The 25,877-nt window shown below is 40.4% G+C and overlaps 1 protein-coding gene across 2 annotated transcripts in view; it reads left to right on the top strand.

Annotated features, from left to right (window-relative positions):
• The window catches only part of pla2g4d (phospholipase A2 group IVD), a 37,700-nt gene extending 12,182 nt beyond the window's left edge, over window positions 1–25,518 (top strand). The window contains exons 9-21 of one of the 2 annotated variants that reach the window (XM_031891344.1): window positions 171–266; window positions 12,779–12,856; window positions 13,985–14,022; window positions 15,039–15,174; window positions 15,540–15,676; window positions 17,013–17,235; window positions 17,670–17,787; window positions 20,044–20,181; window positions 21,127–21,234; window positions 23,209–23,406; window positions 24,134–24,300; window positions 24,454–24,640; window positions 24,958–25,518. In XM_031891344.1, coding sequence (XP_031747204.1) covers window positions 171–266; window positions 12,779–12,856; window positions 13,985–14,022; window positions 15,039–15,174; window positions 15,540–15,676; window positions 17,013–17,235; window positions 17,670–17,787; window positions 20,044–20,181; window positions 21,127–21,234; window positions 23,209–23,406; window positions 24,134–24,300; window positions 24,454–24,640; window positions 24,958–25,187 — 1,854 coding nt within the window. In that variant the 3' untranslated portion in view covers window positions 25,188–25,518. The remainder of the gene's footprint in view (window positions 1–170; window positions 267–12,778; window positions 12,857–13,984; window positions 14,023–15,038; window positions 15,175–15,539; window positions 15,677–17,012; window positions 17,236–17,669; window positions 17,788–20,043; window positions 20,182–21,126; window positions 21,235–23,208; window positions 23,407–24,133; window positions 24,301–24,453; window positions 24,641–24,957) is intronic. The other variant, XM_031891345.1, reaches the window with a different exon arrangement.
• The last annotated feature ends 359 nt before the right edge of the window (window positions 25,519–25,877 follow it).

The raw sequence follows: 25,877 nt of genomic DNA, 5'->3' as shown, positions 1-25,877 counted from the left end.
ATCCAATCTGAATTTATCCCATTCGGGATTCAAACTCGCGTTTTCATGCATGTGCCCCCTAGTGTCTGTTAGTTAATCCAGAGGAAGGCAAACTAATTTGCACACGTGTTCACACATATCATTGCATTTTATGTGAAAAAGTGCTTATATTTACCTTATTTCCTTTTTAGGGAGCAAACCCCGAAGATGTTGAATCACAAGTAAATGTGCCTCTCAATTCACTTACTGAAGGAAAGGAAGAGACTGTTCGTCTTCATGCGAAGCCTGTGAGTACTTATACATCTATTTCATTCTTCATTTTTATGCTAATAATCAGCCCTGCTTGATGAGTGTGACTTGCTAGGTTTTCAGCCTTTGGCCTTTAACTATTAGTGTGTGCAACTGATTTACCGAGCTGAGCAGGGTAGCTTCACAGCTAATAACTAAATACATAGAATTTGCTATTAAGCTTTTTCTCATGGCTCTTTGCAGCAGTAGAAACACATTTACATGCAAATTGATGGGGCTACTTGCAATTAATAACAGAGCAATATAGAGAGGTTGATTATTTCAGCTGCTTTAGTACTGGGCCTCTGTGATTAGTAGCATACCTCCCAACATTTGAAAAATGAAAAAAGGGACAAAAAGGTTTGGCGCGCGCAGTGCGGCAAATTTTCTTGACCACGCCCACCTTTGTGGCCACACCCCAATTAACACACCACATTTTTTTCTAAAAATACTCCTTTTATATAGTTGAAATGGTGAGATCAGACGCAAATGTGCTATGCCCTGTACTGTACTACCTAAGGAAAACAATATAGCAACTCCTACATATAAAATACAAATATAGAGAGAAGGCAGTCAGTTATAAGTGAGTTATAACTATGTACCAGTTTTGCCCCCCCATACACAGTGCCCCCAATGGCCCCATAGACAGTACCCCCCATACACAGTACCCCCCATACACAGTGCCCCAAATGGCCCAATATACAGTACCCCCCATACACAGTGCCCCCATAGACAGTACCCCCATACACAGTACCCTCATAGACAGTGCCCCCCATACACAGTACCCCCATACACAGTGCCCCCCATGGCCCCCATACACAGTACCCCCCATAGAAAGTACCCCCATAGAAAGTACCCCCCATAGAAAGTGCCCCCAATTGACCCCATAGACTGTGCCCCTAATTGACCCCATAGACTGTGCCCCCAATTGCCCCATAGACAGTGCCCCTTATTGCCCCATAGACAGTGCCCCCAATTGCCCCATAGAAAGTACCCCCATACACAATGCCCCCATAGAAAGTGCCCCCAATTGCCCCCATACACAATACCCCAATACACAGTGCCCCCCATACACAGTACCCTTCATACACAGTACCCTTCATACACAGTGCCCCCCATACACAGTACCCTTCATACACAGTGCCCCCCATACACAGTACCCTTTATACACAGTGCCCCTCATACTCAGAGCCCCTCATACACATAGCCCCCCAATACACTCTCCTACTTCTTCAGCAGTTCCTCTCCTTATGTGGCTCCTTGTGCAGCACTGCCAGGCCCTTTTATAAGGTTACGCTCTGTGTGTACGTGTGACATCAGTACGCATGGGGCGCAACCTTATAAAAGGGCCTGGCAGTGCTGCACAAGGAGCCACATAAGGAGAGAAGCAGCGCAAGGAGCAGGAGCGCCCAGCTTCAGACGGCGCATCCCGCTATCATGGATCGTTCCATGAATGTCCCGCATTTCCGTAATCTATTACGGAAATGCAGGACATTCGTGGAACTATTCGGGACAGCGAGATGCGCTACAGCCATTTACATTTTCGCCAGTGGGATGGCATTAAAACCCAATAGGATTGTTTTGCTTCCGATAAGAATTGTATCCTAGTTGGGATCAAGTACAAGGTACTGTTTTATTAATACAGACAAAAGGGAAATCATTTTAAAAAAATAGAATTATTTGCATATAATGGAGTCTATGGGAGATGGCCTTCCTGTAATTTGGAACTTTCTGGATAATAGGTTTCTGGATAAAGGATCCCATACCTGTACTATGGGTTTTATGCATTTGAATGCATTTTATGGCCTCAGTTAAAGTCCTGGGTAAACAGTATGAACATCTATGAAGGGTTGGGCAGTCTGAATGCAAAATATTTATGAGGTGGTATTCCTAATAGGTGCAAAGTTGTGGTAGCAGACCAGAAAATGTTGCTCAATGGTTTATTGCAATGGACTTGTTACTATACTTTGCCTAGCTCATCTGGTTGCCAAAAATCATTGATTGTAAGGGTTTAGTTTTGTTGCTCTTATTTTAAATATTTTCTGCATTCAAATTGTATAACAGTCTGGTTACAGAACACTTACATAAAATATATGATAGTTAATGACTATAAAGAAATAACATGTAAATCAAAGCACTTAGTGATATTTAACACTCCAGAAAATTAAAAAAAGAAAAAAACATTGTATGGTGTTTGCAAAAGAAGTGCAAAGTCATTAAACAGCTTTTAAAGCTGGCAACCTGTCAGTCAGAAAAATTGCTTACAGTAAGGGAGCACAGTTAATGGCAGCTTTTGCATATCCAGGGCGGTATCCTACCAGTAATTTTGGGTCAGGGTTTAGCATTTAATAACCAGTTTGTCTGGTACCTGTAGATGGCACTGAGTCAGTTGCATAATTAATGCTGTTGCAGCAGTAACAGTAAAAGGAAAACTATACCCCCAAACAATGTAGGTCTTTATAAAAAGATATCACATAAAATAGCCCATATGTAAAACCCTGCTTCATCTAAATAAACCATTTTCATAAATATATACTTTTCTAGCAAAATGTGCCATTGTGTAAACAAAAAATGGAAAATCACCATGGGATCATACAATTCACAGTGCACACAAACAAACCAAGGGCACACATACATGCTAGGCCTCATCAATGAATAAATCACTGAATGCTGTTACAGGTAGAGCTGTCAGGGGATCTTTGAGGGAACACACAGACCATCACAAAATCACAGTCACTAACTCTCTTTAAGAAAAAACTCAGATGCTACCTTCTGGAGTACTAAAACATCATTTTGTCTAGTCCTGCGCTTAAAGGAACAGTTACACTAAAAAATTAAAGAGCTTTAAAGTAATAAATATATAATGCACTGTTGCCCTGCACTGGTACAACTGGTGTGTTTGCTACAGTAACACTACTATAATTTATATAATAAGCTGCTGTGTAGCCACGGGGGCAGCCATTCAAGCTGGAAAAAAGGAGAAAAGGCACAGGTTACATAGCAGATAACAGATAAGTTCTGTAGAATACAGTAGTGTTTTATCTGTTACCTGCTATGTGCCTGTGCCTTTTCTTCTTTGAATGGCTGCCCCCATGGCTACACAGCAGCTTATTTATATAAATTATAGTAGTCTTTCTAAAGTAAACACACAACTTTTACCAGTGCAGGGCAGCAGCACATTATATTTTAGTTACTTTTATACACTTTCATTTTTTGGTGTTACTGTTCCTTTAAGGGCAAAGGCCCATACCTTCTGCACTCTTACCTTCCAATTTGTGCCTGTATGTTTCCCAACCACTTAGATTGTAAGCTCTACGGGGCAGGGACCTCCTTCCTACTGTGTCTCATACCACATGGCACTTATCCCCTGGGCATTTATATATATTTATTGTATTTATTATAACACTTGTCCTCCCTGTGTGTAATTGTGTACATTGTACATTGTACAGCGCTGCGTATCCTTGTGGCACTTTATAAATTAAGTTATACATACATACATATACATAGTGGATCAAGGAAAAAAAAGTAAAAGGGCAATATATACTGATGAATATATTCCAGTTTGGTAAGATTCTTTAATAGGCCACTTAATATGATATAAACTATCAGTTGGTTAAGTATTCATTCTGGGGGTATAGTTTTCCTTTAAAATGGTGTACCATGCATTCCTATGGTCATGCTTCTAGGGTGAGTATTATTCTTAATTTTCCATAGAATAAATAGCATTGATGTACTGAGAGGAACTGGTAAATATACACCCCATTTATGTTCTGAAAGGAGATACTTATACTCTGCACCACTCCGCATGTCTTGGTTCTTTATCTTTTGTAATTAAAAAACATCCATAAAATAGAGACTTTCAGGATCCATGTTTGTTAGTAGCCTTAAAATTTGGGCCAGCATCTATTGACCTCTGTGAAAATCACTTAAAAGCAGTAATAATATAATATAAAAACACGACAGGCAGAAATAGTGCTTGCAGTGATTGCACTCTAAAGCTATGGCCAGAAAGGGAGATGGATAACGTGGTGCTCTGGGAAGACCTGCTGGGGCTTATTGCTCAGATGTCTCAGGGAAAATAAAAACTTTTGAATGACATCTTGTGAATTGTGGGCAGTGTGCAATGTGCTACAAACAAAAATGCAAAAATGTGCAAAATTCCTTAGTTTTTGCCTACGATGCATGTCCTCACCCTGAGCTTATCAGATGTAAATCTTTGGGTGGCATCTTGGCTCCCAACCTGTCCCTAGAAATAGGGCACTCCTTTGGAGCACTTGTAAATGCAAGGAGTTTGAAGCCTTGTACTTAATCCTATTTAGGGCAGGCGTGAAGTACATTGCTCTTCCAAGCCTCGCACTGTATCTGCCAACAAAGGTGCAACTGGTACAACATTGTTTATGGGACTTTAGATTTGCAATTTTTGTAGCTGTCAGTCAATAAATATCACAGCAATCTTAATCATAATCCTTTTTTTTTTTTGTTGGCTAAAGCCTTTAATGCCTGATCCATATTATCATTAATCCACACGTGTATATCCTAGAATTCATTGGCACACCCTAAAGTAAGTAAAGCTAGGCAATGGCTTTATTGGTTGTTTTACTGGCAGTTTGTTATTATATGTATTTGGTATTGCTATGAACTAGAAGGAGGTCAGCACAGCGTCTCCTGTATCTTTAATGCAGAGCTCTGATACTCATTTTCTCCAGAATGTATCAACTTCTAACCAAGCATCGCCTTCAGCATAATGTCTCCCCAGAATTCCAAAAATAATTAAAAAAAAATACTTCTTCCCTAGCACCTCATGTAACAGATCAGCTCTACTTCTCTCAATAATCCTGTAATAACTGCCCTGCAATAGACAACTTTCCATGTAAAGGTCAGGAGGTTTATTGACTGGGCTTCCAGGAAGGAAGGGGGGTGCAAGGGGTGACTGGAGAGAGGTTATAAGAAGGGGTGCCTGGGAGTTGCACTTCCTCTCCACCTCTGGAGCGCAGGGTGGTACATCAGCAGGAAGAACATTTATCCTTACACATGGATGAACAGAAGATAGAAGGCCTACTTTGGGGCCTGGAGCAGCAGGTGAGGGTCCAGGTCCATAAATGGTTTAGGTTACCTGAAAGGTAACCGGATCCAGCAGGCTCCAGCATTCCAATCATCCTCCTGAACACCTTAGCCCAGGAGACCAGTGGTGGGACAGTGAGCAGGAAGCAGTCCATGGGCCACAATCACAGTCGGCCTTCAGGGGTCACAGAGTGGCCCATCTGCAAAGCAGCACATATGGATAAAACTATTGAGAGGCCTAGTTCATCACGAGGCAACCAAGTCACAGACGATGCAGGACCATCCTTACAGCAGCCTGCGGTGCTGCTGACTGCTTCAGGTGGGTCAGCAGGCAGTAAGGGGGCAGAGTGATGTTGGTATAATCGGGTCTGAGAGCCGGGGGTCACCTGCGGGTACTGCTGTCCCCACAGTAGGGCTGGGGGCGTAGCCTGCAGAGGCAGGCCCCATTGATGCTCCTATGATGGGAGGGATTCCACCAGCTACAAATGCCTCCTCATTGAAGGGAGGTGTTCAGGTGGCGGATACTTCAATAGGGGGCTCTTTCTTTTGTCTTTTAGGCTCTTTGGGCATACATGTTTGGGTGAGTTCATGAAGCTGTTTTCATTGCTTTCTAAGGAGGATTTTGTGGATGTTGATGATGAGAAGGATAAGGACAAGTTGAAAAAGAAGAAGGATGAGGAAAAGAGGTGTTATAGGAAAATTCCCAAAACATTTGGGAATTGGCTTAGGTGTCTGTAATTACGCTAGTATCCTGGGGGGGAAGCAATCTCAGTTCTGTTCTGCATTGTTCTTCTACAACGATATCAGTCTCTGGCTTAAGTTGATTGGTCTCCAGAAAGGGAATTGTTTCAGGAGCCAGCAGGCCAGGAACCACTAGCTATTTTGTTTTCAGTTTTAAAAAAGACAGTGTAGGTAGCAAACCAATAGAAGCTGGGTGTAAAGGGGAGAACTCCCATGAACCTATAGGGGATGGAGTGTTGGCTCAGCAATTATAATAGGCATAATGACGCATTTATGTTGAGGGAGGGGCTTAGGGATGGTTTTCAGAGTCCATGTTGTCATGGGGTCTTGATTGTGGCAAGAACCTTGTCAGTGATGGAAACATCCAGGGGTTGTTAGGGAGCCGATGCCTCTGTGGGGGTGTTTAGCCCCATCATCACATTTGGGTTACTTTGATCACTGATGTGTTGTCTCATTTTCAGTGGGATTGCTACAGTATGGAGGCACCTGCAGCTGAGAAGTGGGGCTGGCATTGCTTAGGGCACTTATAGAGTGTAGGTCAGTGTTGCTAGGTTCAGTCATGTCTAGGATGTGGGTTACCTCGACATGGGCTGCCTTTAGTAAGGTTTGGCATGAATGGGAGGTTCTGTGTGAACAGGAAGGTAATGAGTTGGAAGACACGGGTAGGTCATAGGTTATTTTGTGGTTTCACTGTCATTGTATTACATCTGTAAGGAGTTCTTAGTTTAGCTGGTTCTTCAGGGTTTGCGAAGATAGAATTGTGTCCAGGATAGGCATAGCCTATTGTCATAAAAGTTTCTGGGCAGTATATTTTGTGTGTTGAGGGAAATATGTTTGTCTCCAGGGGAATTTCTGTTGTTCAACGTTGGTTTTGCATTTGCATTTTTGGGGCAATGCAGGTCTTTGAGGCTTACCTGTGCATACTTGCCCATTAGAGTGCAGCTGTACCTTGTGGCAGGTGGCCCGTTTACTCTTGGGGAGTTTTTGGTTGGCAAGCTTTCCCGGGGTGCTGTTACCAATTTTTATAAATAATATATTTTGTTAATAGTTGTTTTGTAAATAAAGATGTGGCCTTTCAAACACATTCTAGAGTTTGTGTGGATTTTATGACTCAGGTTTAATATATGTTTTTTGATCTGCAAAAATAAAATTACTACAACATTAGGCGCATTTCCTTGCTTTTATCTGCACCATTAATGACTAAATATATTGTATTCCAATCATAGCCTCTTTCTGTATTCTCCCCTTTATCCAGCTATTTACTCAAATATATCATTTTTCTTGTAGTCTCGATATACTCATTGTATGTACCAACTGGCCTTATTTAGGCTTATCTTGTTTGTTAAAGGAGAAGGAAACTACGGGAGCAGTTTATTGCCAATAGATTAGCCACAATAGTGCAAGCTAGAACATTATATTTATTCTGTAGAATGTTTTACCATACCTGAGTAAACAGCCCTAGAAGCTCTCTCTGTTTTTAAGATAGCAGCTGCCATTTTAGCTTGGTCTGACATCACTTCCCTGCCTGCATCTCTCCTGCTGGCTTGTCTCTCGCTGCTGAGGGGAGAAGGGAGAGTGAAAGGAGACACGAGCAAGCTGTGCAGGCTCATGCCATGTCCTGAAAGGTTTGAGCCAAAAGAAAAAACTCTGACACAGAAGTTCATGTGTACAGAATAGGAGGAAAGAAATGCAGTGTTTTTTTCACTAAGGACTCAGAGCAGCAGTACTATAAGTGTTTATGGCTGTATTTACGTAGACCTTTCTGATAAGGCTTTGTTTTAACCTTTCCTTCTCCTTTAACACTATTAAAAATCATGGATGTAAAACCAGTAGTGTACAGAGTGATTTTGGATGCTTTGAGCTATTTCTTTTTAAGCAGTCCAAAAACAGTAGCACCTTAAATCACCTCCAGGCACTTTTGCCAGTGAACAGTGTCGGATGACACGGGCCTACCAGAAAACCTTAGATTCTGGGCCCACTCTTCAAACTATTATAGTATATATCTACTTCTCACTTAAACTATATATTTTTCTAGTTTTTTTTCTTTACGTACTATAATCTATTCTTCTTTATATTTAGTCAATTTGTTTCCATAGAGAAATAGGGAATGACCATGAATTAGGGCAAATAGAGGAATGAGTGCCCACTGATATCTTGGCCCACCAGGATTTTTCCTGGTATCCATGTGGCCAGTCTGACACTGCCAGTGATAGTTGCAGAAAAGACAACAGTTCCACTGTCCTGTTGTTCTAAGAGTTATGCCTTTTCTTTGTTTTCATCCCCCCAGATGAGTTTCTCTTGCCTATCTTTGGTGACCCCATACTTCCATTACTATATACAATTATGTCAGTCTGCCTGTAAGAATTAAATTGCTGGCAACATTAGGTTTAACCATTTCACTTTTAGCCATTCTAATTTTACAGATTTTGTACCCCTATACTCTCAGTACTTATTTATTAATCCTACTAGGTTGATTTTTAGAACGCAAAAGGAATCTATCAGTGACAGTCTATCTGTAATACATATTCTATGCACGTTTTGCCCTCTGTGAAAAGGACAGTGCTAGTTTGTGATCTTTTAAAGGGGGCATATTGTGTGAAAAACAATATTGTGCCAATTAATGTACTCATCTAAACATAGAAGTAATGTGCTTTAAAAAGTAGTGCTTACTCCTTTGAGTATCCCTGAGATAATTCTATTTAGCCTTTTTAAACTTCATTGCATCTTTTGAAGTTCTTCCACTCTAAGTCAATAGCATAACTAGAAGTTACTGGGTATCATAGCAGATGGTCTATTTCCCACCCATTAACTAAATATATGCATCAGCCATGACCATCCCTGGGCTTTCTATACTCTTGGGCCTTCTATATCCTTTGGGCCTTTTATCCCGTTGGCCTTCTATACTCTTGGGCCTCCAAACAGTTGCTGGGTCTACTTTTTCAATCATTTTCTTTTCCCCTGCTTTAGAATAAATAAAAATATACAAATCTTGATACAGACAATGGGCTTCAAAACATTTTTTACTTGTTAATTTAATAACTAGGTTTGTACAAAACGCTGGTGTTTGAGATGCCCACTTCCACACTGGAATCAGGTACCATTTTGGAAAAAAAAAAATTGAATGATCATTAAAGCAACACTAGTACAAAATCAATAGCCAAGGGTTTGACTGAATACTGAATCTTCCACAAATCACTGGGGCAAGTGCTGAACAGAAACGGAATCAGGAGATATTTAGTGTGATTGGCTTACACATTCACATTTAGCCAGGCCCAAGGCATGCTAGTAAATCTTTTAAAGCATCGACACCCTACTGAGATTTTGGATTCAGTGCATTCCTTGGGGATACCAAATTTTAATCATTTTAATCAAAATTGAATTGAAATGGTGATTGGTTAAATTTAGCAAATAAACCAAAAGAAATGTCTACACCTGGTACTTTGCAAAATGTTATAAAATTATACAAAAATATTATTTGTAAAGATTGTACTAACAGTGCAGTCTTATTAATAAATTTTGCATAGCTTCTATTTATATTTGCTTTATATATAAGGAGAGGTGTTAATTCGGTTAAATAAAAAACACACATTTTGTAAAGAACCTAGCCAGGCTGTCTTCATTCAGACAGCTCAATCATTCATTGGGGTCGGTTTGTCACTGATTAACCAATAAAAACAATCTTTGCAGTGTGAATAATGTAGAAACTGTTAAAGGAGACATATCCAATAAAAATTAACAATGTACCAGGGAATTGTACTTCTCTAGATATTGAAGGATTGTGCTAAAAAAGTTTTGTTTTTTACTGATTTTATTGAGAAGTTCGCCCAAATCCCCATAAGCCCTGCCCATCCGTTTCACTTCCTGCTGGCTGAATTCTCTGGATGAGCTGGGGAGCCGGCGGCCCTCCGTGCACTGCACTGTAGGATAGGAACCAATCAGCAGCTAGGCTGACCTGATAGGGAACTGAAGCCTGTCTATGCTTCTCTGCCTGCAGGGCTGTGATTGGCTCTCCCCCTCCTACTGTGCTTCTGGCAGGGACCGTTAGGACACGCCCACCCCTCATTTCAAACTCCGACAGAGAAGTGATAAGATCTATAGGGAGCTCCAATAAAGGGGCCATTGTTACAGATAGGATTAATGTTTAGCCTAAAGGGAAACCAGCACCGTATATTGTTCATAATTGCCTACAAAACTAGGGTTTTCCCCATTTATCCAATATGTCTTCTTTAAGAGAAGGGGCAGCAGGCTGAGAACGGGTCTCCCTGTAAAATGCCCCTAATATTTTTTCCACAGCTAATGTCTGGCTTTGGGATCTGAGAGTTGTAGTTCACAAGAGCTGGAGGCCAAGTTGACATGTCTACTTTAAGGCAAAGGTACAGGTGAGGAGGCATTTTATGTGCTTAATATTCCCATGCATTATACAGGCCTGTAGAGTTGCAACCTTTTCTGCAAAAAATTATTGGCCTTCATGTATATGTTGTCTTTCTGCCATATTAATAACACTGACATGGACTATCATTTATACTGGCAGACTGTTAAAATACTGGCCAGGTGGCAACCCTACAGGGCTGTCACTGCATGTAAATAAAGTGTTGCTGAAATAGAAGAGAATAGACATAACAGAAAGAATATATACAGTACTCGAGTGGAGACACAGCATTAAAACAAGTTGGTTGAGTGATAGAGACATGGCTGGGAGCAGGGCTGGAATTAGGGTTAGGCTGGTGCCTTGGGTGCATTAGAGGTGGGCACAGACAAGGAGGATAGAGAAAGGAAACACGTGACTGACAGCCAAGGAGGGGGACGTCAGGTAGTTAAGGAACGAGTGAAATGAGTGAAAATGTGTGACAGCTAGGAAGGTGTGGGGGGAAACCTTGGGTGGCAAAACTACTTGGCCTGGCTCTGGCTGGGCATATTTGGTGTTAAATAAAAAAAAAAAGAAGCTAAACAAGAGGTTACAACATGGGGAAGCGGTAAAGGAAGAATTAAAAGAAAAGTGTAAAGATATAGGAAGATATAGACATGTTAGATGTATCAACTGTATTTGGTATATAAAGCAAATCATTTTTATGCAGAACTTTTCTCCTGTAGGACTCCAATCGCTTTACAGCAATTAAGGGAGCTATTAGAGCCCCATTTACTAATGTTTGTAGTTTTTTCCACAATTCGACTTTTTTGCACTAAAAGCACATTTTTGCCATTCATTATGCATCAAAACCACCAAAAACACAAATGTAAAAGAACGCCATCTGAAATCTGTCAAATTCATGTGGAAGTTAATGGGAGCCGTCCTAGGCAAATTGAAACAATCTTTATTTAATTAGTGGTTTTAGAGGTTTTTCAGGGATTATTTGCATTTGTAAGTGCAGAGAAATTCTTACAGAAATGTAAAACTTTGAGGTTTTCATCTTCTTTTCGTGGTTGTTCTGCAATTTAATTCGTTTTTGTGTTTTCAATTTGGATCTTTTAATAAATGATTACACATTTGTGCTTTAATAGGAAATGAGTTTATTTGTGGTTTCAAAAATCTTTAAAACCACAGTGTTAATATACCAGCCTCCCAGGTGCTGGGACACCAGGATATTAAAGGGACTTTGTCATGATTTTTATGGTATACTTTTTATTTCTAAATTGCACTGTTTGCATAATTTCACTCTACCATTTAAAATGTTATTCTTAAAGGAACAAATGTATTTTTTAGCGGTAATATTGGTGTGTAGGCAGCCATCTCAGTGCATTGTGCCTTATTTTGAGCTTTCAGGAGCCAGCACTACACATTAGAACTGCTTTCAGGTAAGCTATTGTTTCTCCTACTCCCATGTAACTGGAGGAGTCCCAAGCCAGACTTGCATTTCTTACTATTTATTGCTAATCTGATATCTACTGGGAGCTGCTATCTTGCTACCTTCCCATTGTTCTGCTGATCAAGCAAAGTATATATTAGAAATATCAAATTTAAGCCATTCTCTTCAACTGAGATGCTTTTTCATCTCCTATACATGTGTGGTTTTCTAAAAGGAACAAACAGCTGAACTACCTAAATGTGATTCTATAGTTGTATCCATTTTCAAAGTGAGGTAGATTCGCCACTTACCCACCCTGGGATGATACAATGGATTCCTTGCTCGATGTATAGTTTTGCAAGCTGTTTGGGTTATGGACCAGTTGTGTTATGAATTCAGTTTCTGTGTTTAAATGATCCTACAAATAGATATAGGCTGACTCTACATGTTTCTAGCCCTTTACATGTTTACACGATCAACCATGATCACATTAGTAGTTCTTAGGTTATCATAGGTGAAGCGATGACTGCCAAAAAATAATTGTTGCCTAAACCTTAGTAGGGGTCTAAAGTCTAAACTTGGTATTGTATTTATTGTGAACACTGTTAGACCTTTGTCTCATGTGGCCTCCAAGTGTGGTTCCTGTTGGTTTCTGCTGGTGGCATTTGGAATACTGTACTGTGTGTGTGGTACCCTTGGGTGGCATAGTTACACACATGGCACTGCCCCTTTGTGTGAAATCAGCAAGATGTGTGATTTTAAGAATGTATTGATGCCCAGTTGGTATGTCTACCAGCAGTTGGAAAGGGAGTCTGTATAATTATGTACACAGGGTGTTTGGGTAATGCAACCATATACACTTCATGTAGTCCCTCCTCATCTTCTTCACCCCATTCACTTAGTTAAGAATATCCACTGCTTTACAGGCATCTATTAATGAAAAGGTCCCAAGTTGCTGGACAGGATTGAGTAGAAGAGTTGGAAGAAGCCTCTTTGGGCACAAGGTTAGTCTGTATTGGCTTCCTGGTGGATAGGTTTCCGGTGGTTGTGGAGGTTTCTAGCCTTATGGTATTCTTACAGAATGCAGATAATTTGTCTTTGTCCTTGTCACATAATCATATAATTTGCAAACAAAAAATCAAATAAACGGATAATGTGTGGTGCTCTGGGATATTTCCTTTGATTCTTAAATTACTAATGATTGTGGAGTCACTGCTGCTGATGATACAAATGGGCTCAATTTTAAACAAAATGGTGCTTAACTTTAATAACTGAATATTGGTGAAATGTAGTCTGGGCTTATTAGTTAGGTCACTAAAGAACTAATAAAGTTCTGGTTCTCATCTCTGTATTGACTGGTCTATAATGATTAAAGGACAAATGGCAGCCAGTATAAGTTAAAGGTCTTCATGTCCTGCATAAGGCTCTCCAGCAGTTGCTGATCTACGATTGCCAGCATCCCAACAGACAAGGACCCGCTGAGAAGTAAACGTAATTCTAAATCATTGATTATCAATGTGAGTTTTGTTACATTTGATGTTCCTCCATTGTCAGGTAGGAAGATGTGTCTGAAGATGGGAATTTACAAAGTGCACAATACACACTGCTTACTATGCACTGCCACTTGCTTAAAGCACAGTACCTCTTTTTAGGCACATGTAAATGACCTGGCCAGTATCTATATGGAACCATCACTGGCCTTTAAATATCATATATGATATATACTGTAAGGGATAAACTGAAGCTAATGCTAAATAATAACTGAACTGACTGTAAATATAATGTTTCATTTTCATCCACGAAGTCAGGTCTGGGTTTGTGCAGTCCCTAGTCCAGTAACTAAGTACCAACCAAGAACCAGTAACCAATAGCAACCAAGCATAATGTAACATTGCCAGGGAGCGTTTTTGTTCTTTTCTAATGAAGTCTATTTGTATAAGTTGGAGTAGCCATGGTTGCTGTGATGAGGTAAACATATTTAGGCATTCTCAACTGAAGAAGGTACTCTACTGGAATGTTTGCCAGCCAATACTCTATTGTTTTTAAAGACTTTAACATGTGTTTTTGCAATTTTAGGTACAAACAAACAGTACTTTGTAAACTTCTTAACAACTTGTGTGTTTTGCTCATAGGACTCACACTTGGAAATGAAGGTTAAAGCACAAAACTGGTAAAGTATCCCACCTTTAGAAGTTTGCCATGACTCAATATTTATAACCCCATGTTTTCCTCTTTGTATATACACAATTCATGTATAAAAACAAAAATCCTTTACTTTAACTAGTTCAGTCGACTAGTCGTGCAAAAAAGTGAACATTGTCCAATCTGCATATCCAGATCTGTGCACTGGCTAACCACTGGGTGCCATAATTAGCTGCTTGAGATTCAGTTTGCAAACCGCCAGTGGTTGAGATATCAGCAACCTTTCTTGATCCCAACTGAGATATAATTAATCATTATTGGAGGCAAAATAATCCTATTTGGTTTAATTAATGTTTAAATGATTTTTAGTAGATTTAAGGTAGGGAGATCAAAATTACAGAAAAAAACCCTTACCTGGAAAATCCCAGATATGTCCTGAGCATTTTCTGTCCAGAAATGCCCTGAGCATTCTGGATAACAGGTCCTATACTTGTACATCCTTCCTCTATCTTGAGGGGGACCCAATAGACTTCCCTACCTCTTTGAACCACAGGGGAAGTCACTTGAGCTTAACTTATGGATCTGACCTGAGCACTATAAAACAGGAGCTACATCGCCTTAAACTCTCCAACTATCTCTACCCCCAGGTTCTACACTTCCCTTTCTTCCAAGGCTGCTCAAACACCGGTGGAAAACACTGTGTATGAATGACGTTACCACTTTTCTTCATATACATCCTGCTGCCCAATTAACTTTAGCAACACAAATAACCCAACATCCTGTTGGCAAAGCCGAGCTCCCACATCATCAGCTGCACATTCAAATTTAGGGACATTCTTCCCAAATCTCTTTCTAACTGGTCTAAGACTAGGCCCCCATGCACATTTCCAGGTGCACCTAGAATAGGCTAACCCCACAGTTTGGGAACAACTTTTCTTCCACCGTAAAATTCCTCTCATTAACATCAACGCTACATGCAATTATTTTGCTTTCTCTTTTTTCTCTGTCACCTAAGATCATGCTTTTCTGTCTCTCTATGTGCAGTAAAGAGAAGTTTGATGTTCGCATGGGGTTTGATCTCTGTGATGATGAGAAAGATTTCCTTCGAAAAAGAAAGAAAGTAGCTGCTGCTGCATTAAAGAGTGCTTTGAAGCTGGACAGGGACTTGGAGGAGGATGAGGTTTGTATTTGTTGTTTATATCGCTACAATGCATTTTTTAATAGTTTCTGTTAATTAGAGAGTTTAAACGTAAGGGCCACAACAGCTTTGTAAGGCTAGAGACATTTCAGCTTGTGAGGTAACACCACTCCAATAATAACAAACTGGAGAAAGCTTCAGATGAGAGGTTTTTTGTTTGCCCTCCTCAGAATCAGGTAGCTGTTATCTACTTTATCATTAAATATGATGATGGCCTTTTTTTAGCCTACTATGTAAGCCTAAATTATAGTTTTTAATCAGAGAATGTCATCCATGTATTTTCCCTTAATTAAGTATCAGCCTATTGCGTGCAAGGAACATTGGTTCAGATCTTTCCTCTCCATTAGGTTCCTATAATTGCGGTTACAACAACTGGAGGTGGCGCACGAGCAATGACTGCCCTTTATGGAACCCTGTCTGGTCTGAAGAAGCTCAATCTTTTAGACTGTGTGTTTTATATCACTGGTGCTTCTGGTTCTACATGGTAAGAGGGAGTTCTGTTTCTCTCTTGTTTTATCTATTGATTGGGTTTGACTGTAGTTGATAATATGTGGATTACAAAGCCTGAAGAATGTGCATGGTATTAATACGTGGAGTTATCCTGGAAAGAGACATTCTGTGTTCTAAACAAATAAATGTTATGGCATATTAAACTGAAAAGAAATGGCAGAAAGCAGGAAGACCCTATGATGCGGTTCTCTTGGGGCTGATTTACTTGAAAATGTTTTGATCCTATTCCCCCATAGGCAACTTCTGATCAAAAGTAATGGAGGTCTAGCAAACAATTTAGGATTCCCCCAATTTTTAGTCTCAGTGGTCTGTATACTACATGAACTACTGAAATATGTCAAATTTTTCTGTTTAATTCCAAGAAGCCCATTATAATGCGGCAGATGTGCAATGTAAGCAACTGGGTATAGTGCTATTCCATACAATACAGGGATGAGGAGTTTTTGCTGGGAACACGTCTTATGACTACTAATAAAAATATTAAGTTTGATCATTTGATGACATTATGTGATGACAAGCTAGTCAAGAATATACATGTTCTCGGCCTACATGTACAACTGAATATAATATGCTTGCGGACCCTACATTAATGTTTAAACTACTGTGCACCATTGGTGACAATTAAAGATGCACCGAATTCAGTTTGGAATTTGGCCAAGATTTGTCTTTTTTCAGCAGGATTCGGATTTAGCTAAATCCATATGCCTGGCCAAACCAAATCCTTAAAATCACGTGACTTTTTGTCACATAAACAGGAAATCCCTGTATGACAGAGAGGATAGAATTAGGGAGCAAGCTGCTAGTTAAAAGGTGTCACTTTTTGTTGCATAAAGAAGTATTCATTCAGTACAGTTTGGGAGACGTTCTACTTCATAATCATACATATTTTCTAAATTGTCGCACAGCCTTGTTGGAGAAGACTAATGGGAGATATTAGTAAGCACTTTATTAGGCGCTGTGCTGAGATTACCCTAGCAGCAGGAGTATACGTACACTGATGAGCAATCCTCCTAAAAATCTCTATAAACTGATAGTAGGCTAGTTAGTCCTATCATAAAAATAGCTATTTTATTGTATTGTTACATCTTTTACACACTAAATCACCATCACTATGCACAGATCCTGATAAGATTACTTATCTATAGCATGACCCTACTCTAAAGAGCTTACAGTCTGGTTCCTCTGCCACATATGATAAAACAAGCTGTTAGGTAAAAAGGAAGACTGGCAGATGATCAAGCATTAGAATTTTTTGGGGGGTGGGGAAAAATGTGTATTTAAAAAGCTGTTGTTCATCCCTGTCTGTGTAGGGGAATATCAAATTTATATGAAGATGCCGAATGGTCACAGAAGGACCTGGACGTGCCAATTGAAAATGCACGAAGAAACGTTTGCAAAGACAAAAAATCATCTTTCTCCTTGGAAAAAATACTCAAATATCGGGAAGAAATGAAAAAAAGAGCGGAGATGGGATACAAAACGTCTTTTACTGATATTTGGGGTCTAGTGATAGAATCCATGTTCCACAATGGGGTGAGTGAGCAATAAATATGTAATGTTTAATTTAGCTTTAATCTTTATGAGCACTTGCTGCCTATCCCTTACTATGGTCTGACACCAGGAGGATGTGCTGCTGGTCCTCCCTAGGTTCCCTTTCAAGGAACGCCATGGAAACCCAGGACTAAGGGAATACAAGCCAAACTAGATGTAGATTCATTCATATGAGTAACAGGCAATTCATTTACCCAAAACAACAGAACCAGATTCGGCTTTTAGTGTTTTAGAAAAAAAAAATGTTCAGGCATAAATAAAACTTAGTATTAATGTTAGTATTACTTTAACTAGTCTTGGGGCAGGATCAATGGGCAATTCTGTAGATACATTTTCTTAGGTTTTACCTTATCATAGCAGTCCTTAATTGTCTGTCAGTGAAAACTTTTCAAAATGTGTTTCCTTCTTGTAATTAGGATGGAAAAACCACTCTTTCTAATCAGCGGAAAGCAGTTGAACGTGGACAGAATCCCCTGCCACTCTGCCTGGCAATGAATGTCAAACACATTGAAAACACCACTCTGGATTTTAAAGGTAAATGGATAAGCAATGGCATGAACATTATTTATGTAAACAGATTAATTTATTAATAACTGGTCTACAAACCCAGAAGGCAGATTAATGACTAGGCGCCCAGTGTGATTCAAGAAATGTATTTGCTTCTTTTAAAGGAGAAGGGAAGGTAAAAACTAAGTAAGCTTTATCAGAAAGGTCTATGTAAATACAGCCATAAGCACTCACAGAAAAGCTGCTCTGAGTCCTCAATCAAAAGAAACACAGGATTTCTTGTCTCCTTTTTTGTAAACATGTTTTTTGGGTGTCTGACTTCCGCTCTCAGAAAAATCCTTAATTTCTGTGGCCAGAGTCTGCACAGGTCTCTCCTCTCTCCCCTCTCCTGCTTCCCCCTCCCTTAGGAATGTGTGATCTGAGTTATAAGGGCTAGACTGCAAACAGGAAGCTACTTAAAATGGCAGCTGCTGTCTTAAGCAATTGGAGAAAGCTTCTAGGGTTCTTTACTCAGGTATGGCAATGCTTTCCTTCAGAATAAATACTGTATATTGTTCTAGGTGGCACTAATGTGGCGAATCTCTTGGCAGTAATAAACCTGGCTCAGCCTTAGGTATGCTCAGTGCTGCCCTAGGCTGCCTCCTCTTCTATCCTTAGTTTTTACCTTTCCTTCTACTTAAATACATATTTTTTTATTTGTGCAGCTGCTGCCTGCTGGGTCAGTCCAGTCGCATGACTTGCATTGGGTACCTGGTTTGTGGCTGCCTGCAGGGAGAAGAAGCAAAAGAGAAGTGGTGCATTTGTCCATTCACCCTGATATCACATCACTGGCACATGCCAAACGTGGCACAACGTCAGGGCACAAGGACACACACGTTGCTTCTCTTCTGCTTCTTCTCCCTGCAGGCAGCCACCATCCAGGTACCCAAAGCAAGTCATGAGGCTGGATGGACCTAGCAGGCAGCAGCTGCACAAACTGTTAGTAAGCCAGGCAGCAGCATAAATAAAAATAAATATTAAAAAGAGAAACAGAAAATTGAAATAATAATTGAATGGGCCCCAGATAACACTGGACCCCTAGTGTGTCTCCCCTGTAGGTGCACCCCTAGACTGTCCGTGCCACCTGCCTGTTCTGAATGGTAAAAATAAAAATGAAAAGTTTTGCGAATCAAAATAATGATAATAAAAAAATGAGATGGCCAAAAGGACCCCTGAGCAGTGCACCCTGGGCTGGATCTGCATGGCTAGGGGCACGGATATCTGCTCTCTCGTGTTGCATGTGCCTAATGTCAAAGTGTAAGCTCATAAGTTGGTTGTTTTTCTGATGTGGATTGATTCCGCACCATATTAATTGTTGTATATTTCTAAACTTTTGAGAGTGGGAGTAGCATAGAAGTGGGGGGGGGGGCTCCATAGCAGCCAATCAAATATTTGCTTTAAAACAGCAGACCAGTAAATGCTGCCTGTTGATATGGGTTACAAATACTGAAGCAAGCTTTGTAACATTATCCCCTTACTGTGATAATAGACAATGGTCATGGGGTCCCTGGATTTATACTCCACAAATATTATATAATATTGGAATACTGATTTTTTTTTTCTACTTTTGTCCCTTTGTTTGTTTCCTAGTGGAACGCTGACACTTTAAGGCCCTTTGAGATACTCTATGCTGTGTGAGGGTTTTTTCCTCAGCAGTTCCCCACCGAAATTCAAACTTTCTAGTTCAAAATGTCTGATTTAGTATAGTACTAATGATGTATCTTTTAAAGGCAAATATAAAGAGGATAACCACAAATCAGACCTCACTGGTTCTAGCTTGCAAGGAATATTATCTCTGGCCTGAAGCAGGGTTCATATCCACTATAGCAGATAGTAAGCTCTTAGATTGTAAGCTCTACGGGGCAGGGACCTCCTTCCCACTGTGTCTCCTACTGCATGGCACTTATATATATATATATATATTTACTGTATTTATTTATTATATCACTTGTCCTCCCTGTGTGTAATTTTGTATTCTGTAATATTGTACAGCGCTGCGTACCCTTGTGGTGCTTTATAAATAAAGTTATACATACATACATAATGTAGCCATATATTTGATTTCCTGGATATTAAAAACATGTCTAACATTAGGCTCTGTTTTTTTTCCCCCAACCGGAGGGCAGGCTCTATTAGCCGACACCTCTGGTGGGGGAAGCAGTTTTAGGGTGATAAGTGCCCTTTAAAAACCAGGGAAAGGAAATTATAACTAACATAGTACCTGCCCTCATTACTGTTCTACAGAGTGGTGTGAGTTCTCTCCTTATGAAGTTGGTCTTCTAAAATATGGCGCTTACATTCGATCTGAGGACTTTGCAAGCAGCTTCTACATGGGGCGACTTATAAAGAAACTTCCAGAGTCCAGGATCTGTTTTCTCCAAGGTAATGCAACTGGCCAAGCACTGAAAAGTGGTAGATATACAGATGTATTACTGGTCAAATTAATGATAAGGAATCTGGTTGTGGGCAATACTCCTAAGCTAATGTATAGGGGGAATATATCATCTTCTCCACCGTGTTGATTCAGCAACATTTGACATACAGTATATATATATATATATATATAATATTCTTCTTCTATACAACTTGAATTGTTTATTATATCTTAATTACTGGCCTAGAGTGCCCTAAGGAACAAACATGAAGTTAACACATCAAAGGTCTCCTTGGTCATTTCAATAGATGTATAGATCGGTTCTGCAGTTAGTATTACTTTCCATAAATCCCAACAAGAATTAATTTGATGTTACACCTATTTGTTCTCACTGATTATGCTTCTATAGTGGTGTTCTTTATTTGATCACCCAAGATAGAGCATATGTATACTTTGATACTGAATATATAACATTATAATACACAAGAGCCATGAAAATAATATCCTCCTAAATGATGGCATCAGTTATAATCAGTGCTTAGTTATGTAATTTCTGTCACATGACTCACTGAAACTTTACAATACTAGAAATCATCTTGGCGTTCCTTCGGCCTCATGTTGTTATATGGTCATGGAACTCCTCGGTAACTAGGGTTGCCCCTGTCCAGTTTTGACCTGGATAGCCTGGTTTTCTGTAAACATTGTAACATGCACAATGGCCTTTAATGTAAGTAGATGGAGGTGATTTGCATGAATATCTGTAACATTCATGGCTATTTCTTTGTGATGCAGGCAGCTAGGATGAAGGACACATACATATTTCAGGATATCTGTGCAACAGTCTAATCGGTTATTTCCTTACAATTTGACATTACTTTGTAAATAGAGTTCATGTGTATCAGAATACAGCTCTTTATTATATATTTACATCTTCTTCTCATTTCACTTCCAAGGGTTGTGGAGTAATATCTTTTCTATAAATCTGATGGACGCCTGGTTTGCTGCAGTGAGTTCTGATAATTTCTGGCACCGATTTACCAGGGACAACATTCAAGATCTTGGTAAACCTTCCAGAATTGGGTTTTCATCCTAAAGTGACATTTCATTTTAATGTGCAGTTGAAATCTATTATCAAAATCCTCTTTTAGAGACCCAAATCAGGCAGCGCCATTCCCACTGAGTTTAGTGTATGAATAAACAATTGTGCCTGGTTGCCTTTAAAAGAAAATAACACTAAAGAGGGAATTTGCGATGCCCCATGTAGTGTGCAAAGTGCTGAAAAGCAGAGACCTGCAGCATCTAGGATGGGAAGGCGGGGGGGAGGCACATAGGTATTTCCCCACCTGCCCCCTAACTTTCACATCATTCAAGTGTGTAAATTAGGGAGTGTCAGGAGGAACAGCCTGCATCTGGGCCCTATCCTTACTGCTTTCCATTGGGGGTAGCTCCATCTCCTGACACTGCACTTTGCTCCTCGTACCAGATTTTCAGACCGGCACAGTTTACCCTGGGGTACAAGTGATGAATAAGGGGATAACACTTGTGCCCCAGGGATTAAGTAAATGACCCCAAATGCTTTTAATCCCTTTATCAGTAATGTCACCATATTAACACTGTGCCAGTCACTCGGTACAATGACATTAAAAATCATAGATTTTGGGCAGATTTATAATGACTTTTACCAATCTATTTTTTTTAAAAAGAGTGCCCAAATTGTTAACCCCCATTGGTATTCTATACACCGGCCAATGTTGGGCCTGTCTATGGAGCTAGAGTTGCGAGTGCATGAAATTGGATCCACTTTCCTTCGCCTGCGTACAAAATGCCGGTGACGGAAAGCAGCCAATCCACTATGTTTTGCCCTAAGGATTTGAGGAGTCAGTGCTTTTACTGGATGATGTTTGGCTGAGCAAAGCATCCAGGAAAGTGTTTAGTAAATGTGATAAAACTTAAATGGCTTTGAGGCTTAGTTTTAGTCACTCTTCACCCTAAAGGTCCCCATACACATTGAGATTCGCTCGCTTGGCGAGATCGCCAAGTGAGCGGATCTGCACCCGATATCCCCACCTAGGGGTGGGCGATATTGGGGAGTGTGTAGGTAAAAAACAAAAAATTCAATCGTTTGGCCCTGGAGCCAAACGATCGAATTATATTGGCGGCAAGGGGCAGTCGGTTCGGGGACCGCATCAATGAGCCAATGCACTCCCCAATCCAACTGAATTTTCTAACCTGGCCAATCGATATCTGGCCAATTTCAGGCCAGATATCGGTCGGGCAGGCCCCTCGTTTCTGCCCCTACATGGGCCGATAAGCTGCCGAATCAGTCCAATCGGGACCTTAAGGCTGCACATATTATTTACTTAGGGCCAGACACACAGAGCTACTAGTAGCAGCTACTTGTCATGGCTACAAAAATAGACAATGCTGATTACTTACTGATAACTGTCTCTACGTGTGTTTTAGCAGAGGCAATTCTCAGTATTGTCTATGGCAGGGTATTTACTGGCATTTAGTAGCCGTGACAAGTAGCTGCTACTAGTAGCTCCGTGTGCCTTCACCCTAAGAGGAGGCTTCATTAGCTGGCTACTCTATGGTGTAAACAGAAACAAAGGAGTGGTTCAGAAATGCAGGCATTTCCATGTTTACCTGACTGATTGCAACAGAGCCACACCTTCTTGCTTCATTTTAAGTATAGATTGGAAAATAATTTGGGATTGGTACATTTCCCAGAAGAGAAATATTCAGTCTCAATGGCCTGGAACTACAGAACATTTGCACTGCTTGTTGTGTATCTGTGATAGTGACAGATTTCCTCTGGGATGTTCCATATCAGTGTCCTTGTTACACTACAGTAGTTGAATGTTCAGACCTTTGTTCATTTGGAAATACTTCTACACTTTTTTTCCTGCTTAAATTAGCAGCTGGCTCTGTTTGCATTCTGATCCCTCTGTTAATTTCAAGTCGGTTCTAGTTATGAACAGTAAATTGCATTTAAGTAAGAGTGCTTCTCTCATTTGGGTCGTTCATCATCATAGATGGAGAAGAAGCTTTACGAAGAAAATCAGCTTCCCCCAGTTTGGGCACCCTTCTTATTCAGCCAGCTGGGTACATTGGCAGTACCATTAGGGATATTCTAACTAGCCGACCCATCGATGGGGAGCACCACAACTTTCTAAAAGGTCTTCAGATCCATAAAGATTTTCACTCCCATAAGAGTTTCTGCTGTTTTAAAGGTAATCAATCTCTTTGTTAAGTGACACATTCTACTGGGCCAACATATTGCACACAATGCTGTATGGTAAATGGATGTAAACACTGAACATATAGATTATATAGTGAATAATGTACCCCCCTATTGTAAAATATATGGATATTATATTACACCCAGAAGTTTCATGACCATATAAAAGTTGAAGAACATGTCCTTTTATACAGGTCATGAAACTCCGAGGTGACTTGTAATATTCTCATATTTTACAGCATGGGGTACATTATTCAATATAATACACACGTTCCAGAGAGTCACAAGATATTACATGATTGGGGACAGATTATAACAGTTGACATCACTAAGCACTGTTTATAAGGATACCACTTACAGGATAGTTCTTATGTAATATATACAAATATTGACCAATATAAAGAGGGCCTTGCTCAGTAGAGCATATTCTAATAGAATGGCGTACATGTAAATTTGGGGAAGGTGCAAAAAACATGTGCATCACTTCCTGTGTTCAGCAACTCTTCATACAGAAGGGACAGGAGGTAGAAGGCACATGGATGGCCCCAAGAACACCCCTGGCATGCAAGTCATTCACAAAGCACAAGCTGGAGAGCACCATGGATGCAAGGAGCTGGAGAGCTCAGTACATGCCACCTGTCAGTACAGTGCTCCCATGTCTGCATTTTGTGCAGTTTTTTGGGGTTCACTGAAAATAACAGTCGCAAATTTTCTTTCAGATACAGAACTGGATAAGTTTCCTAACAAGCTGACGCCATACTCTGATGACCTTTGCTTGGTAGACAGTGCCTATTACATTAATGCCAGCTTCCCACCCTTACTACGTGAAGAGCGCAAAGTGGATGTTATCCTCTCATTCGATTATGGCCTTGCGGAAAGATTCAAGGTAAGGAACTGGGACTGCATGAAACAGATACATATCCCTGAACACTTAAACATGTTCTATCTATAACTGACTCCAACATGGTTATTTATGTTCTAAATTCACAGTTTTGTTATTTCACTCTGGCGACACTGACATTTTTCCATTTCCCTCCAGTCAGTGGAACAGACACATGAATACTGCTGCAATCAAAAGATTGCTTTCCCCAAAGTAAATTTGACTGATAATGACCGAGAGAAGCCAAAGGAATGCCACGTGTTCACCAAATCAGAGGATTTAGAGGCACCCATTCTTCTTCACTTTCCACTTGTAAATGATACCTTCAGGACGCACAAGGCACCAGGTATGGCTCTAAACCAGTGTTGGGCTGGGGTGTGCTTGGTTCACCAGGGCTGCCCACGCAGGGTCCCCCCACCGACCAGAGGCAGGCCAAGCCAGCCGGGCACCCTAGACCACCTCGCCCCACCACCCCCACCCTCAGCACCCCTGAGTACACATACCTAATATTTAACTTTGCCATGATTGGGGGAGGGAGGTGAGTGGAAGAAGTCCAGACAGACTAGGATCCAGTAGGATTGCATGGATTGATGGTCTGTTGAAAGCCCTTCACAGGGTTGTAGAAATGCCAAGCTATTATATATGCTTTTTTTTTAATTACAGGGGTGAAGCGCAGTCCTGAGGAAATGGAGGGAGGGGCTGTTGAAATCGAAGGCAGGTCACCTTACAGCCTCCTAAAACTGACGTACAGCAAAGAAAACTTTGACAAGCTCCTGAATCTGACTGAATACAATGTGATGAACAATGAAGAAGCCATCTTGCAGGCCCTGCGTGATGCCATTGCACAAAAACAGAAGAGCAGGGGAAACAGTGGGACAAACACAAACCCCTAGGCTGGAATATGCCCCACAGCAGATACTGCAAGCCCATGCACAGCTTATATGCACTGCCCGTCGGCTCTCTTAGGCAAGACGCCAAAGCCTTATGGGAGTTGACTTGACTTGACACTTGTTTTATCAACTGATAGGTAATAATATAGAGTATTTCTAATTATGTGCTCATCTTTATTTCATCTCAATGGCCATGTGCCTTGTTTGTTTTCCAACCTCAACCATTTAGTTACTTTGTTAGAGACTTGAACAGAACATTTTTCCATCTCAGAGGCAAATGCTGTCAAAACAGAATTATTTTTAACCCTCCAATAAATGTAGCCTTTATATTTTATAGTGATTTTATTTCCAGGGCAGACCCTGCTATTGGGAAACTTATAATCTACAGGTGATTGTTTTTATAGCCACTGGCCCACTGTAGGGTTTATCAGAAATGTGAGAGGAAACCTGAGCAGAATCCAACATAAACATGAGGAGAACATAAAGACTCCTTACACTGAGGGTCCATGAAGGCCAAGCCCAGGAGCCCAGTGCAACAAGGTAACAATTCCAACCCAATACCAACGTGTTGCTGTCCTTGGCTATTTCTTCACCTGCTTTAAAGGGCCAATAATACCAAAAACTGAAAATACTCGATATACAGCTATCAATTATAAATGCCTATTAAGCAACTACTAATAGAATTTTTATTAT

The sequence above is a fragment of the Xenopus tropicalis genome, chromosome 8, assembly GCF_000004195.4.
Source record: "Xenopus tropicalis strain Nigerian chromosome 8, UCB_Xtro_10.0, whole genome shotgun sequence".
NCBI lineage: Eukaryota > Metazoa > Chordata > Amphibia > Anura > Pipidae > Xenopus > Xenopus tropicalis.
The sequence above is the reverse complement of the archived record's forward strand: the minus strand, read 5'-3'. Positions and strand labels throughout refer to the sequence as shown.